Below are 15,461 nucleotides of genomic sequence, written 5' to 3' on the forward strand. Positions count from 1 at the left end.
AAAAAAAAAAGACCAAGGGCTCCGATCTGGGACGCTCAAACCAGCGGAGCCCCATGAGCTGTCAGAGGGTGGCCCGAGCCGTGGAGGTCCAAGGGCAGCCAGTCTCAGCGGCGCCGTGACGGCCAGAACCCACAGCGGCCCCCACTCCCCCAGACCACGCCAGCCTCAGTGGGCTCATAACGACCACTGGCCTCGCCCCCCGCGGCTTCCAGGCCACCTACCTCGCTCAGCATTTCCCCAGAGTCCTGGCCGCTGTGCCGGCCACTCCAGTGTCCAAGCTGTGGGGAGAGGCAGGAAGAGCTGACACCCAGGGAGTCACCGGGAGTCTCCCCTGGCTCCTCCCCAGCCCACTCGGCCCCTCCTGTGCCAAGACGCCCTGTGTGCCCGGGGCTCCGGGCCGCGCCGCCCGCCCGCCGTGGGCGTCACTGCCGGTCTGCCAGGGCTGGGAGAAAGGAAGGAATGGTCCCAGGGCCCAAAGTCCAGCCAGGGAGGGGCATTGACCTTTGAGCCGCTTTATGGCCCACAAATTGGAGTCACCAGGCAAGGGAGGGGAGAGCAGAAGGGGCCCTGGGAGGCTGGAGGGGGTGGGAGGGAGCCCCGGGCCTGGGGGGCGAGGGCAGGGCGAGGGGAGACTGTGACTTCCTGGCGCAGCAGCCTCCTCCGGCTGGTGAGGGAGCTGGGCCTTGGAGGTCTCCGGCTGTGGGGACGCAGCCATCGTGGCCAGCCCAGGCTGCCTGGCCTCTTCCCTGAGACCCCCGCCCCGTCCCGCGGCCCATCCGACAGCCCTGCACCTGCAGCCTCTGGCGTATCCAGAGCAGGGGCCGCGCCAGCAGCAGGAGGGAGTGCAGGCGTCCCAGGGCTGCCCGCCGCCGCAGGTAGCGCTTCCTGGAGGCGGGGGAGCAGAGGGACCCAACTCACACCTCCTGCCCGGGACCCCAAGCCCACACAGAGCCCTGTGCCTGGAGGAAGCAGCGAGAAGGGAAGCCGAGGAGCTGCAGAGGCCGAGGGGGCCGACCGCTGGGCGCGGGGGCTGCGGCCTGGGCTTGGCCGTGTCACCTGCTGGGTCTTCTCGCCACCTGTGGGCTGACGGTGGCTGCAACACGCGGCTCGCGATGAGATGAAATGGATGGGCAGACAGAGGGACTGAGGATTCTGGGGTATTTCTGCTATCTTCAAAGGGCGACTTATGTATTCAAAAGGCGGAGCATCAAAGAGAGGCGTGGAGGGAACACAGGCAGGGCCACCGGGGGGCGGGCGGCCGTGGGGGCTGCGTCCTCGACCTGCGGGGTCCGGGGCTGCCCCCAGCCAACAGCGTCAGAACTGAACGCAAGGACACCCAGCTGGCGTCCACCACTGAACCGAGGGCTCGCTTGCTGTGGGGACCCCCGCTCCTTTCGGGGTCCCAGCAGCGGTCTGTGTTGACTGCGGAGTGAAAGCAGAGAAAACACAGTGGGTTTTCCTGACGTAGCGGAGAGAGCGTGAGCGAGGTTGGTTAGCGCTACGAAATGGGATGTGACGCCGGCATCCCATAGCCAAGCCCTGGTTGAAAACCCCGGCTGCTCCACTTCCAGTCCAGCTCCCTGCTAATGCGCCTGGGAAAGCAGATGTGACTGGGCCCCTGCCACCCAAGCGGGAGGCCTGGATGGAGTTCCAGGCTCTTGACTTTGGGCTGACTCAACCCCAGTGCTTGCAGTCATTTGGGGAGTGAATTAGTGGGTGGAACATTTCTCTCCTTCTCTGTAACTTTTTTTCCAATAAATAATTATATATATAAAAAAAAAAAAACCTAAGATAGCACTTCACACCCACAAGGATTGCTGCCTTTTAAAAACCAGAAAATAAGGGTTGTCCAGGACGTAGACAAGTTAGGGCCATGCACACTGCAGCAAGAACATACACAGTGCGGCCGTTGCAGGAAACGGGGTGGCGAGCCCTCAAAACGCTCAACTCAGACCTATGGTACAGCCCGGCCACTCCACTCCCAAGAATCGACCCCAAAGATTCGGAAAGAAAAACTGGAGGGGCCGGCGCTGTGGCGTAGTGGGTAAAGCTGCCGCCTGCAGTGCCGGTATCCCATATGGGCACTGGTTCAAGTCCCGGCTGCTCCACTTCCCATCCAGCTCTCTGCTGTGGCCTGGGAAAGCAGTAGAAGACGGCCCAAGTCCTTGGGCCCCTGCACCCACAGGGGAGATACGGAAGAAGCTCCTGGCTCCTGGCTTCGGATCGGCACAGCTCCGGCCTTTGCGGCCAATTGGAGAGTGAACCAGCTGATGGAAGACCTCTCTCTGTGTCTCTCTCTCCCTCTCTGCCTCTCCTTCTCTCTCTGTGTAATGCTGACTTTCAAATAAATAAACACTATAAAACAAGAAAAACTGGAATAGATCCTGAGACAGACCCCGTTTCCCTGCAGCCTGGTTCATAAAGAAGGTCCATCAATGGTGAGTGGTTCGATACACGTGCTCTGGCCACGGTGGAACACTACGGAGCCGGAAAGAAGGCAACTCTGAAATTCCGACACACGCCACGGTGTGGACGAAGGCTGAAATCTGACGCTCAGTGAAACAAGCCAGACGCAACTGGAAATGCGTGAGTCATGTCCGCAGGATGTCTACGACAAGGGTGGGCGTTCAGCCCACGTCGCATATTCCAGTGCCCAGGTTCGAGTCCAGGCTCCACTCCTGATTCCAAGTCCCTGCTAATGGGAATCCTGGGAGGCAGCAGGGACGGCTCAAGTCATTGGGTCCCTGCCACCCACACGGGAGACCCCGACCGAGCTCCCGGCTCCCGACTCTGCAGGCATTCGGTGAGGTGACCAGCGGCTTGGAGAACCCTGTGTCTTCTGCCTTTCAAAATAATGAGGTAAATACATCCAGAACCGCAGAGAGTATATGGGAGGTTGCCAGCGACGGCGGAGAGGGGACGGGAGTTGTTGCTCAGTGGTGCAGAGCTTGCTGTGTGCTGACAGCACTCGAAATAGCAGCAGCCAGTGTCTGTCTGCCCGGTGCTCTGTACCCTGGCACTGACGTCACTCAGGTCTTGGCCGCACGAGCCCCAGGGGCGGGTTCAGCACCTGAGCCTGACTCCGAAGCACCCTGCATCAACAGGGCGTCACCCAGGGGAACGGAGCAGGTGGCAGCCACAGCAGCTGGGTGACCCAGGGAAGACAGGCCGTGAGCTCGGAGAGGCGCTGACGAGGTGAGAAGGGGGAGGTAGCATCTCAGGACCAAGAAATCTCAAGTAGCCAGAGTGGAAAATCCGGCCTACATCAAGGCCCGAGAGGCAGGCAGGGCCTTACACAACCTGATTCGTGCTTTTACAAGATCATTCCTGGGCTGGTGCTGTGGCATAGCGGGTAAAGCCACCGCCCGCAGTGCCAGCATCCCATATGGGTACCGGTTGGAGTCCGGCTGCTCCACTTCCAACCCAGCTGTCTGCTGTGGCCTGGAAAAGCAGTGGAGGATGGTCCAAGTGCTTGGGCCCCTGCTCCCACATGGGAGACCAGAAGGAAGCTCTTGGCTCCTGGCTTCAGAGAGGCCCAGCTCTGGCCGTTGTGGCCATTTGAGGAGTAAACCAGAGGATGGAAGACCTCTCCCTCTCTCTCTCCCTGTCTCTCTCTGTAACTATGCCTCTGTCTCACAAATAAATAAATCTTTAAATAATACAAAAACAGCCAACGGTTAGGGTTAGGTTCAGCGGCCCCTGCAGGTAATGAGCTGCCCGTGCCAGGGGAGAATGCAAGTACAGGCTGCACAGGTGTGGGTGGACTTCCAGCAAGGAGAGGCCAGTGCTGACGGGGCGGCGCAGGGGCGGGTGGACTTGTCTTGGGACCCCACCGTGAGGAGGGGCCTCACCCCACCCACTTCAGCCCTCGGCACCAGCGCCCACAGACCTGGCCTGGAGCCCACGCACGCAAGCCTGCGTCCGGAGCAGGAGGCGGAGCCGCTGGCGGGACACGCAGGCACGGAGTCTGCGGCGCAGGGCGTGCAGGGCCTGGGAGCGCCGCTGGGTCCTGAGACGCTGCAGCAGCTGCCAGCCCTCCTCCTGCAGCAGAACCTGCGGGGGGTGGGGGGTCAGGCGTGGGGGCCGCGCTCCGCTCAGGCCTCAGCACCTCCCGCCAGGCGAGCGGCCTCTTCAGGGGAGCCCGGGCGCCTGCCGCCCACCTCCCCAGCCCCAGGGAGGACCGGTGAGTCTGGGTTTGTCCCTGCTTGTCCCTCTCCCTCCCCTGCACACACACACACACACACACACACCTGGGTGGTTCCGAGGTGACAGAGCGGGGACTCGGCCCCCAGCACCTGGCTCAGGATGGTGCCACACCTCTCCCGGTCAGGGGCTTCCTCCTGCCCCCAGGTCCCCAGGGCCCGGAACCTGCCACACGGACAGCCAGCGACTGGGAGGACTTCCTTTCACACTTGCTGGCTGGCGCCCTCGGGCTCTGCACAGTCTCTGGGTCATTCAAAGCCTGGCACGGCACTGGGACCTGGCAGTGTGCTCTCAGGTGTGGGGGGGGACACAGAGAGGGCACAGGGCTCCTCCCCCGCCCCCAGCCCCAGGCCGGCACCCCCAGCACGGTGGCTGGCCTGTGTGCGGGGAGGAAGCTGGAGACTACAGAGCAGCAGAGAGCGGATCATTTGCAAACAGCCCTGGTGAGCGCGCGGGGGGGGGGGGGCAGCACCTGCGGCTCCCCCCACCCAGCACACACACACCCTCCCCCCAGCCTCAGGGCTCAGGGCTTCCGGGAGAAGGCGGCCCCTAAGTCAGTGAGTTTCTGGAGGGTGAGGACAGAGCCCCCCCCCCCCACCCCGTGCTTCTCGGCATCAGGTTCACCGACACCTGCCTCCAGCTCCGCCCTCTGCCAGGCTGTGCTCCTGGCCAAGACCATCACAGGCAAAGGGGGCTCCAGCGCCTTGCGCCCCTGGTGGCTGCCAGCCCAGAGTGGCTGCCCGCAGGGCGGGCGTGGCCCCACGTCCTGACAGCCCTAGGCGGGCGTGTGTGCAAGGGGGCAGAATGGGAAAGGTTGGAGGGGGATGTTGGGCCTGGGGGCCGTCTCCTCCTAGGGGCTCCTCCCTCACTCCAGGACCCTTCCCCGTCAGGCCTGGGCCCTACCTGGCCAGGAAGACCTGGAAGGGCACCCGCACGGGGAAGTGGGCGCTGCGGGTGCCCACGGCCTCCAGGACGGCCGCCTGGCGCAGCTGCTCTGCCACATGGCACACATCAAAGAGGCCCGGGATCTGTGGCAGAAGACAGAGCTGCAGGAAGGGGCCGGGGAGGGGGGCCTGGGGCAGGAGGGCACGGGCCAGGTGCGCGGGGCTCACCTTTCCGGGGTTGGGGTCAAGGCACTGGACGACATAGATGTGGCTCCTGTGAGCGGAAGTGGGGGTCACTAGGCACAGGCCACCCCTGCCCCGTCCCATCCCAGATGCCTGGAAGTGGGGGTGGGCTGTTCTCACCTGCCCAGCTCAGCCAGCAGGGTCCCCAGGGACTGGCGGAAGCGCGAGGCCAGCGTGGGTTTGCCTGCTCCGCCCTCCGCCTGGGGCTCCGCTTCCTGGAAGAGGCTGCCCACCAGCTGCGGCCGAGAGGGGACTCAGCCCATCCCCGCCCCACTGCCCTGAGGAGCCAGGGGGCCAGCCCACCACCCGAGGTGCCAGGGGCCTGGACGGCAGCCGCTGGGCTGCGGGGTACACGGGAGGAGAGAAGGGGCACCGGTGTGCGGGTGGGGCCCAGGGGCTGCCCCGGCACCTGCAGCTGGCTGCGGGCGAGGACGTCCCTCACGGCCGGGTCCAGGTGGTCCCGGTTTCTGTGTAGAAATTTGTGAACCTGTGGGAGCGGACGGGGAGGGCGGGGAGCCACACGAAGGCTGGCGCGGGGCCCGGCGCGGTGTCCCATAACCCGGCCTCCCTGGTGGGTGATTTAGACGTCTGCCCCGCGGCGTATGCGGTCCCGGTTCTGCTGCTGCCTTGGCTGCGCTGCGTCCATCCCCGGCCGATGCCACACTCTCTTCTTGCCCGGCTTTACGACCTCATTTGCTTCGCTTTCTCCATCTTTTTGCTGATTTCTCTCCAACTCCTCGGGTCTCTTTTCTGGGCAACTCCTGGGTAGTTTGCCACCTCCTCCAGGGAGCCCTGCTTGACTCTCCCTACCTCAGATGCCCGCCCCCACCTTCCCTTCATCCCAGGTCCCCCAGGAATGCTCCTGCTTCGCGCCAGTGAGTCAGCAGAGGCCCGGAGGCCGGGGCACCTGCCGGGTTCTCAGGGGCAGCTGGCGCGCTGTGCTCTGGCCTCTTGGTCTGGACGCTGTCGCATGATTCTCAGCCAGAACCAGCGCTTCAAGCTCACACCTGGGTGGGCTGGCGGGGCCTCTCCTCCCCTGCCTTCTCCCTCGCTTGGTGACTCGGCTCAGGAGGGGACACCGGGGTCACGCAGCCTCCCGGGCCCACCCCGGCGTCCACCTGAGGCCAGTTACCTGGTAGGTGACACTCCCGGCGTGATGGCGCACGGTGAAGACGGGCAGAGGCAGCTGGGGCTTGGCGTAGCCGGGGTGACTGCTGTGGTGGTAGTGGCACTTCTGGAGGAAGGTGTGGTCCGTGGCCTGCGGGAGGGGGAGAGGGGCCCCCAAGCCCTCGCACAGGCCACTCCTGGCCCGCACTGCGCCCCCGCCCCTGACCCCAGCACCGGGAATCCTGGGGTGTGTGGAGTTGCTCCTCCAAACCTCATCCTCAGATGGGCACAGTCACATAAGTCTGAGTCTCCTTAAGGATGTGCTCCCTGGGGGCCGGCACTGTGGCATAGTGGGTTAAGCCACTTGCAGCATCGGCATCCCATATGGACGCCGGTTCAAGTCCCGGCTGCTCCACTTCTGATCCCACTCTGCTGTGGCCTGGGAGCAGCAGAAGATGCCCACGTGCTTGGCCCCTGCACCCGCGTGGGAGACCTGGAAGAAGCTCCCAGCTCCCGGCTTCTCCTGTGCCAGCCCTGGCTGTAGCAGGCCTCTGGGGAGTGAATGAGCAGGCTCTCTGTCTCTCTCTCTGTCTCTCTCTGCCTTTCAGATAAATAAAAATAACCAACAAACAAACACCACAGGCCTAAAGTGATGTCACTGAGCCCTAGAAAACCTGCTGGGCGATTCCAGAAGTGGCCCTGGGACTTGAAAGACGCCCGTGACACGTTTTACCGACACTTGACGCGGCGAGCCGGGAAGAGCAGTCCTCCACGAGCTGACCCGCTCTGTTAGGAGCCAGGGACTGCAAGTGTCTCAGTGAGAATAAACGAGTGTTATCCACCTGCTGCTTCACTCCCCAGACGCCCGGGCCAGGGCAGAGCCAGGAGCCGGGAACTCCATCCAGTTAACACTGTGTGTGTGTGTGTGTGTGTGTGTGTTTTAACAGGCAGAGTGGACAGTGAGAGAGAGACACACAGAGAGAGAAAGGTCTTCCCTTTGCCGTTGGTTCACCCTCCAATGGCTGCCATGGCTGGCGCGCTGCGGCCGGCGCACCGCGCTGATCCGATGGCAGGAGCCAGGTGCTTCTCCTGGTCTCCCATGGGGTGCAGGGCCCAAGCACTTGGGCCATCCTCCACTGCACTCCCTGGCCACAGCAGAGAGCTGGCCTGGAAGAGGGGCAACCGGGACAGAATCCGGCGCCCTGACCGGATTAGCCTATTGAGCCATGGCGCTGGCCACTTACTGTGGGTTTAAGGGGGGGAGGGACCAGGTCTATTTTCGCTCACTTTTATCCTTAGCACAGTCCTGGCACACAGGCTCATTCGTTCACTCATTCATTCATTCTTCAGTGAACCGTCCATGGAGCCAGTCTGCTCGGAGCTCCATCGGTAAAGAAAGGGTAGAGGACGGCTGGCACGGCCACTGCACACACACACCTGGCTGAACCTGGAAGCCGGGGCAAGGCTGGGGAGCTACTCAGGAAGAGGCCGCTAGAGGGCGCCGCTGAGGCGGAGCCGGGCGTTATTTAGGAAGACACCACAAGAGGGCAGTCAAAAAGAATGTGTAGATTCGATGCACCGCAGCCCGAGTGTGCCCCCTACCGGTAGAGACCTGTGTGGCAGCCACTTGTGCGTGGGTCTTCTGAGCCTTGGCCAGTCCCCACCACCCTATGCATCTGGCTCCTGTCTCCTTCTGGGGCAGGAACGCCAGGAAGTTAAGAGCCGGGAATCGGGCTCAAGTTCACCCAGAGACAAGATCTGAGCCCGGCTGCTGTCTTCCAAGGTTGTCCTGAAGGACGGTGGGCGGGTCTTTGTACCCCATGACCTTGCTGTCCTCCGGCAGGCCTTGCCGGCTACCCAGGACCTCCACACCCTGTCCCAGACACCAGGGGGAGGCTGGGCCACAGCCGCTGGCCCTCACCTGGGACAGCCACGTCTGGGCGTCCAGGACAGTCAGGAGGCTGTGGGGCTGGCCCACCAGGAGGTCCACGCAGGACTCCCTTGGTGGCTGAGCGATGGGCACCCACGGCAGCAGCTCCCGCTGACACTCCTCCTGCAGAGAGTGGGCATTGGGGCCCATCTGTGGGGGTCCTAATGGAGCTGGGGGGAGAGGGCCTAGGGCAGAGCCCTGGGTTCCTTCCTCTCCCCTTTAGTGAGGATGGCCTTGGGGACTGCCGGCGGGCAGTGCTGGGGGTCCCCTGCCCTGTCCACGCCCAGCTCCCCCCCACCTCCTCCTGGGCCAGCAGCTTCCGGCTGGAGAAGAGCTGCAGGCGCTCGCTGGCCAGGTTGTTGCACAGCTGTTCCAGGCCGTTCACCTGCAGGGCCTGGGGACACGCGAGCAGTGAGGCGGGGCACGCGGGCCGGGGGCAGGGGCGGGGGGCTGCACACAGGGCTGATCCTGCCGTCAGCTGTGCACCAGGGCTCCCTGCCCCGCCCCCGTCTCTGCTTCAGCACGGCTGTGCGGCTCCAGGCCTTGGTCACCGCCATCCCGGGTCCTGGAAGTCCCTTCTCCTCCTACCTACCCCACTGGCTATCAGAATCCCACAACTTCCTAAGCAGAGCGCCAGACTGCCACCTCCAAGAAGCCTTCCGGCATTGCTCCAGTGGGATCACTCGTGCTCTGGGCACCCTCAGCACTTCACACCCCAGAGAGTGGACGGCGGGAGCCGAGGCAGGCAGCGCAGACACAGGGCGTCCAGGGACCCAGGCGGGGCCGCCTCTTCTCCCTGTAGCCCCCTCCCCTACACCCTGAGGGCCAGGATCTTCCGGAATGGCCCACGCTGGCGGCCCCGTGAGTCTCTGTGCAGCCGGGGACCAGGGAAGGAAGTGGAGGCTGTGCGTGGAAATGAACTTGGGTGAGAGGCGGGAGGACCCTCCCCGCAAAGACGCGCAGCTGGAGACGGCGGCAACAAACCCCAAGTCCTCCCGCAGCCCAGCTCCTCGCCCGACTCCGAAGCCCTGGAGCTGGGTCCCCCCCCCCCCCCCGCTTTCCTCCCGGCCTCTGCCACCTGCCCCGGCCCCTCCACACCCAGCTCCAGGCCAGGCGGCAGAGGGCTCGTGAGCGCCCCCTGCAGGGAGAGCGGGAACTGCTGGTGTTCCCAGAAACACAGCAGGAGGAGGCAGGCACCCACTACCCAGGCTGCACTCCAGGGGGTGACCTCAAAGCCATAGGCGTCCACGACAGTGATGGTGCGCAGGCGGCCTCTGTCCCCGGGGGCTGCCAGCCACGCATTCGCCCTCCGCAGCAGCCAGCGGAAGAGCCGCGAGTACAGGTCCTTGGCCAGGGCGTCCCTGCGGGCACGGTCAGTGAGCCACGCGGCGCACAGCACCAGGCCGGGCTCCACATCCCTCCTGCCCCAGGGCACCTGGCCTCCATGGCGCTTTCCACGGGCAGGGATCTTGAGACCTGGCCGTAGGCTGTTTCCTGGAGGCCAGAGAAGGTGCCGGTGTGTGCCCGGCCTGCAGGTGGTCCAAGCCCTGCCCCTGCTCCCCCTCCTGCCCCCAGCCAGGACCTGCAGCTTACCACGACCCTCCTGGTGACAGCCCTCTCCAGGTGCTCTGGCGGCACCTGCAGTAGCCGGGCTGCTGTGTGGATCTCGGCCCAGCTGGCCACAGCGGCCACCTCCTGGGACTCCCTCTGGACACGGCGGGATGGGACAGAGAGGGCTCGGCTGCTGGAGTGGACACGCTCCCCGGGGCAGGGGCGGGGCCTGGCTCTGTCTCACCAGCTGCTGCCCTGTCACCCAGCGTGATGACAGCACGTGGGGCGCCCTGGGCCGGGACGCACTGGGCTCTGGTCTGAGCGGCGGGTCGGCACCACCAGTGGCCTTGGCAGGTTCCTGTCCCCCAGAGCCTCCACGCTTTGTGGCAGCGCTGTCACAAGAGCTGAGAGCGTGGATCCACAGGCTCACACGGCGCCGGGCACCCCCCAGCCGCCCACCTAGTGCCACGCACTCTTCTTAGGGGTGGCAGCCGCGAGGCACAGACACCCGGACAAACATCTGCTGGTTTCCCCCGGGGGCGGCCTAGGGCTCTGGGGGCTCCCATGCTCTGGGGTGTGGCTTCCTGGTCACTTGCCCTGATGGAGCAAGGAACCCCCGGCCCCTGCACCTGCACCTCCGGCCCTGCCCACGGCGCGAGCCCACCTCGGAGGAGCAGAAACAGATGTTGCCCAGGTGCAGGGTGGCGGCCAGCACGACCCAGACGGCGGCCAGCTCCTCGGGGCTCAGGCCCAAAAGCTGCAGGGCCCTGGCCAGCGCTGTGAAGTCTTGGGCGTCCTCCTTGCCCCGAAGCCTGCACGCCCGGCCCTGCAGAGGGCAGCAGGGCTGGGGCACGGGGCCAGTGCCCTCGGCTCTGCTCCCTCCCCAGACCCTGGGCAGGCCCTCTCACCTGGTTGAGGAAGTAGTAGGTTTCTGGTGCCTGCAGGGAAAGCCGCTCCCGGGCCGTGCGGTCCAGCCCTGCCAGCAGCTCATAGAACACATGGAAGCTCCGCTCGGCCTGGGCCTTGGGGAGAAGGACTGGCTTAGGGGGCGCAGGGGCCTGGAGGCTTAGGGCCCCCAGCAGCAGCCCCCCTCTCTCTGCCCTCTCCTTTCTGGGCGCTGGAGGGGGCGGAGAGCAGGCCCTTACCTGAAACGCCACCCGGGAGGTCTCGAGCAGATAGTGTGATACAGACGCGCCCACGACGACCCCGCTGTGGGCACAGGAGACAGAGTGGGGGTGCCGGAAACCCAGGACCCTGACCCAGAACGGGGCAGCCACCCAGCTTCCCAGTGGCCACCTGGACCCCTTCACTCACTCCCGCAGGCAGAGCCGCAGGACTTGGCCGAAGCGGCTGGCGTTGGCGTTGAGGACGGTCTTGGCGTGGCCGAAGCTGCTGAGCACGGGCAGCACCTGGCTTAGCTGCAAGGCGGGGGCGTCCACGCATTCCTGGGACAGCGGCCCCACCCACCCGTCGGGTGTCCCGGGGGCTTCTCCGTGCCCAACCTAGGGGCCCCACCCCTCCCGCCCCTGCGGTTGGCCATCCTGAGGCCACAGACCACCCTCCGCCTTGCCCAGGAAGAGGTTCCCTGGACCCCTCCTGGGTCCCTGGGGACGGCTCCGCCCACAGCCCTCACCTGGGACGCCCTGTCCCTCGTCTGCTCCTGCCCCAGGCCGCTTAGGAACTGTACCATCTTCTTGGCGGCTTCTGTCTTTCCGGAGCCGCTGTGCCCCCTGCAAGGGGGAGGCGCTCCAGGTGGGGTGGGGGCCAGCGAGGGCTCCAGGAAGGGCCCGTGGGACTGCCCTACCAAGCCTGGGAAAGTGACAACCCCAGAAACCCGGGATGATGGAGCCAGGGCACAGAGGGCAAACAGAACGTCCCTGAGTGCCGCCTCCCACCACTGCGGCCAGAGTGGCTGCCCAGCAGTGGCCCAGACTCCTCATTTCCCACGCAGCCCTCATGCCCCAACCCCTGGGGGAGGCCCTGTGGGTTCAGCCGGGCAGGGCAGCCACACTCACACCAGGAGGATGCAGGGGTCCTGGCCAGGGTTCTGAGACAGGCGGTAGGCTGCTGCCGCCACGGCAAAGACGTGTCTGGGGGAGGGGCATGAGCGGATGGATGGTCGGGCTCCAGGGCCCCCTGGGAGCAGGCGGGATGTGCCCCCAGGGCCCAGGACCTCAGCCAACGGGACACTTGGGCCCCCGGTCGCCTGGGAGGGGCGCCCAGGGGCAGTCACCTACGGGGCAGTGTTGGGTGTCTTCCTGGGGTGGTAGCTGGCCAGGACCTCAGGTGAGAAGAGAGGCAGGGGCCGGCGGGGGTTCAGAGCCAGCAGCAGGGGCCCCCCAAAGGTCTGCGGAAGAAAGCAGAGGCTCTCATCCAGACGTGCAGGGGCAAAGTGGGGCCCAGCCCCCCAGAAAGGGCTCACCGCCCAGTGTGTTGGGGGGGAGCCCCCTGTCCCCAGGGAGGGAAAACCCAGGCCCCCCCGCCCCCCCGTACGTAGATGCGGCCCAGGTGGAACCTCTTCTTGAGGCACAGAAGCACGGAGCTGTCGCACACCAGCCTGTGGGGACACGGGGGGCGGGGCGTGAGGCCGCGCTGTGGGCCCACGCCCCTAGGGGGGACCAGGGGGAGGGGCGTGGGCGCCGCCGGACCCCGCCCTCCCGTGCGGCGAAACACCCCGTTTGCTGGCTGGGAGGGACTTGTAACGCGGGGTGGGCGGGACGCGAGGCCGGCGCCGCGCTCACCGGAGCCGGGCCAGGTCCTCGGTGTCCTCCAGGCCCTCTGGGCCCTGCCCGAGACTCAGCTCCAGGCTCCTCTCCAGCGCCGCCTCGGCCTCGTCCTCCGGCTCCCACCGCCCCCTGGGCGGCCCGCGGGACCCCGCGCTCCTCTCCCCGCGCAGGCGCGTCTCCAAAGTGAGCCGGGGCAGCAGCGGGTCGGGGCCGAGACCCGGGTCCTGGCGGGGCCCCGCGCCCCGCGCCCAGTGCACCGCAGTCTCGCTGCTGGCGCCGCCCGCGTCGACGGGGGACCCGTTGCGGGGAGTCGAGGCGAGGAGAGAGTCGCGGCGGGGGCCAGTCGCCCCCTCCCCACTGTCCCCCGCAGCCCCTGCGGACGGCCAGTCCTGCCCGCGGTCGGCGTCCCCGGGCGCTTCTGGGCAGCTCCGGCTGCTCGTCGCCTCCCCCGCCCCGTGGATTCTGGGGAACACCACAGCGAACTTGGGGTCCGGAGTCGGGTCCTCGCCGTGGGCCTCCTGTGGGGAGCTCGAGCCGCCGCCGGGGGGCGTCCGGGGCGCCGCCCCCAGCCGCGTGAGACCCTCCAGGCGCAGAGCCAAACGGCGCCGCAGACCCGGCCCGCGGCTCCGCCCCTCGCCCGGCGGCCGCTGCGACCCCGGACCCTCGCCCGCGGCCCGCGGGAGTCGTCGCCGCAGCCACCGCACGAGTCCCAGAGCTCGCACCACGCGCAGCACCCGCTCCTTGAGGCTGGCGCGGCGCGGACCCGCGGCCTGGGGAGCGGGGCTGGGCGGGGACCTCGCGCGGAGCCTGCGGAGCACCGCGACGGCGGCCAGCGGCGCTGCGACCCCCGGCCGGTCCCCCCGCGCAGCGACCGCCTGGGGCTCGCCCTCCGCCGCCACCTCCTTGCCCTCCCGGCGGTGCTGCGCCCCGGCCGTCGGCTCCTCGGCTCCTGCCGGCTCGGGGTCCTGTGGCCCCGTCTCGGGCTGCGCCCCGTCGTCGCTGGGGTCTTGCGCCGGCCCAGGGGCCCCAGGGGCCCGCGAGCCGCTGGGGACGCACCCGCCGTTGCCCTCCGGGGAGCTGGCGGCCTCCTGGGCCTCAGAGGCCGGGCTCGGCGTTCCCGGGGCGGCCCCGTCCTGGTTGGAGTCGGTGCCTGTCCCGGAATCCCCGCTCGCTCCCTGGGGTCGCGCCCGCGGCCGTCCCTTCCCGCCGCTCCGCTCGTCGCTGCCCGGGCGCTGCCCCGGCTGCGGCCCTAACCCCCGCCCGAGTTGGGCCCCCTCGGAGTCCGTCGGCTCCGACCCAGGCCGCCTCTCCGAGGCCCTGCCTCCCTGGCTGCCGCTGTCCGGGCAGGAGCTGCCCGCGTCCCCGCCCGACGTGTGCCCATCCAGGCTCCGGGTCTCTGGGCGGCCCCGACGGGCAGAAGGTCCCCGCCCGGTGCCTTTCCTCCTGCGGCGGGTGCGCTTGCCTCTCCGCGGCGCTCCTCGGAGGCCATCTTCCTCCTCTTCCTCCACCTCCACCGCCTGGCGCCCCCCACGGCTCTCCCCTGGCCCGCGACCCCGACGCCCGCTGCCTCGCCTGTCCTGCGCTTCTGGGGGCGGCCCACCCGCTGGCCGCCCGCAGCTGCTGTCCCCCTCCTCGGGGGGCGTCCTGTGGCCCCCGGCGGGGTCGGGCTCCTTGGGGGCTCTCGCCTTGCGGGTCTTGCTGCGGCCGGGGCCGCGTCCCCTGCTGGGAGCGCCGTCTGCGCTGGCCGACCCCGACTCCTGCTCCTCCGAGGCTGGCCGCCCGGGTCTCGCAGGGCGCTGGCAGGCCTTGCCCTTGTTCCCGTCCATGGGTGGCTCCAAGGGGACGGCTTCGCGACACCCGGGTCCTCTGTCCCTCTGTCCGGCTGCTGCTGCCCCAGCTCTGCTCTGGCAGGTGCAGGCTCAGTCCACCCTCCCTGGGCTACCGCCTTAGGTCTCAGCTTCAATAATGCAGGAGGCCACGGGTCCTGACCCCCTTGGGCAACAATGGAGCTGGGCCGTCTCGGAAAGAGGAGACGCTGCAGCCGCGCAGACAAAGGCCGTGGACAGGGCAACCGCTGCCCAAGCCGCTGCCAACCGCGCCGCCCTGGCCCTGTGCCAGCCGGGGGCCTGGGCTTGGCCGTGTTCCTGCTGGTCTGTGCAGGATGGCGTGTGCAGCTGTCCGGCCTCCTAGTCCCGGGGCTCCAGGACTCTGGGGCCAGCTCGGTGTGGGGACGTGGCAGGCATCCTGGGTTTTGTTAGCTTTCCCTCCCCTTTAAAAGGCAGAGAGCCAGAGAGAGCTCTTCCACCTGCTGGTTCCCTCGCTATGCCCTCAACAGGAACTCAAGTGCCTTAGCCATCGCCTGCCGGCTCCCAGGATGCGCGTGAGCAGGAAGCTGGATTCTGGCCAGAGCTGGGACTGGAACTCAGGCCCTCAGACAGGGGATGTGGGCGGCCGAGCAGCGTGTTAGCTGTGCCGCTCCCCCGCTCCCTAGTTTCTGTTCTTGTCAATTGTGACGTATCATTTACCAAAAGGTGCATAAGAAAGAAACGTGCACCCTGAACCCGTGTAAAACAAACACTGTACGCCCCTTGGTGGCAAGGGTGCATAACCAGACCCTAAGTCCCCAGATGCGCCATGCCTGTCTTCCGTGCTGTTTTGAAAAGGCAATCAGTTCGGGCCGGTGCCGTGGCTCACTAGGCTAATCCTCCACCTTGCGGCGCCGGCACAGTGGGTTCTAGTGCCGGTCGGGGCGCCGGATTCTGTCCCAGTTGCCCCTCTTCCAGGCCAGCTCTCTGCTGTGGCCAGGGGTGCGGTGGA

The 15,461-nt window shown here is 66.9% G+C and overlaps 1 protein-coding gene across 1 annotated transcript in view; it reads right to left on the bottom strand.

The window, feature by feature from the left end:
* MYO15B (myosin XVB) overlaps positions 1-14,485 on the bottom strand; it is a 28,810-nt gene extending 14,325 nt beyond the window's left edge. The window contains exons 1-23 of the mRNA XM_089318008.1: positions 12,660-14,485; positions 12,412-12,475; positions 12,156-12,265; positions 11,932-12,008; positions 11,543-11,661; positions 11,233-11,327; positions 11,064-11,127; positions 10,827-10,940; positions 10,583-10,744; positions 9,961-10,074; positions 9,803-9,861; positions 9,596-9,728; positions 8,666-8,761; positions 8,359-8,490; positions 6,463-6,588; positions 5,740-5,817; positions 5,451-5,566; positions 5,316-5,361; positions 5,107-5,231; positions 4,251-4,368; positions 3,890-4,053; positions 792-885; positions 222-278 (exon numbers count right to left, since the gene is read on the bottom strand). Coding sequence (XP_089174134.1) covers positions 222-278; positions 792-885; positions 3,890-4,053; positions 4,251-4,368; positions 5,107-5,231; positions 5,316-5,361; positions 5,451-5,566; positions 5,740-5,817; positions 6,463-6,588; positions 8,359-8,490; positions 8,666-8,761; positions 9,596-9,728; positions 9,803-9,861; positions 9,961-10,074; positions 10,583-10,744; positions 10,827-10,940; positions 11,064-11,127; positions 11,233-11,327; positions 11,543-11,661; positions 11,932-12,008; positions 12,156-12,265; positions 12,412-12,475; positions 12,660-14,470 — 4,074 coding nt within the window. The 5' untranslated portion in view covers positions 14,471-14,485. The remainder of the gene's footprint in view (positions 1-221; positions 279-791; positions 886-3,889; positions 4,054-4,250; positions 4,369-5,106; positions 5,232-5,315; positions 5,362-5,450; positions 5,567-5,739; positions 5,818-6,462; positions 6,589-8,358; positions 8,491-8,665; positions 8,762-9,595; positions 9,729-9,802; positions 9,862-9,960; positions 10,075-10,582; positions 10,745-10,826; positions 10,941-11,063; positions 11,128-11,232; positions 11,328-11,542; positions 11,662-11,931; positions 12,009-12,155; positions 12,266-12,411; positions 12,476-12,659) is intronic.
* Between the last annotated feature and the right edge of the window lie 976 nt (positions 14,486-15,461).

This window comes from Oryctolagus cuniculus, chromosome 17 (assembly GCF_051225735.1).
Source record: "Oryctolagus cuniculus isolate XC-2025 breed Fujian yellow rabbit chromosome 17, ASM5122573v1, whole genome shotgun sequence".
Lineage (NCBI taxonomy): Eukaryota > Metazoa > Chordata > Mammalia > Lagomorpha > Leporidae > Oryctolagus > Oryctolagus cuniculus.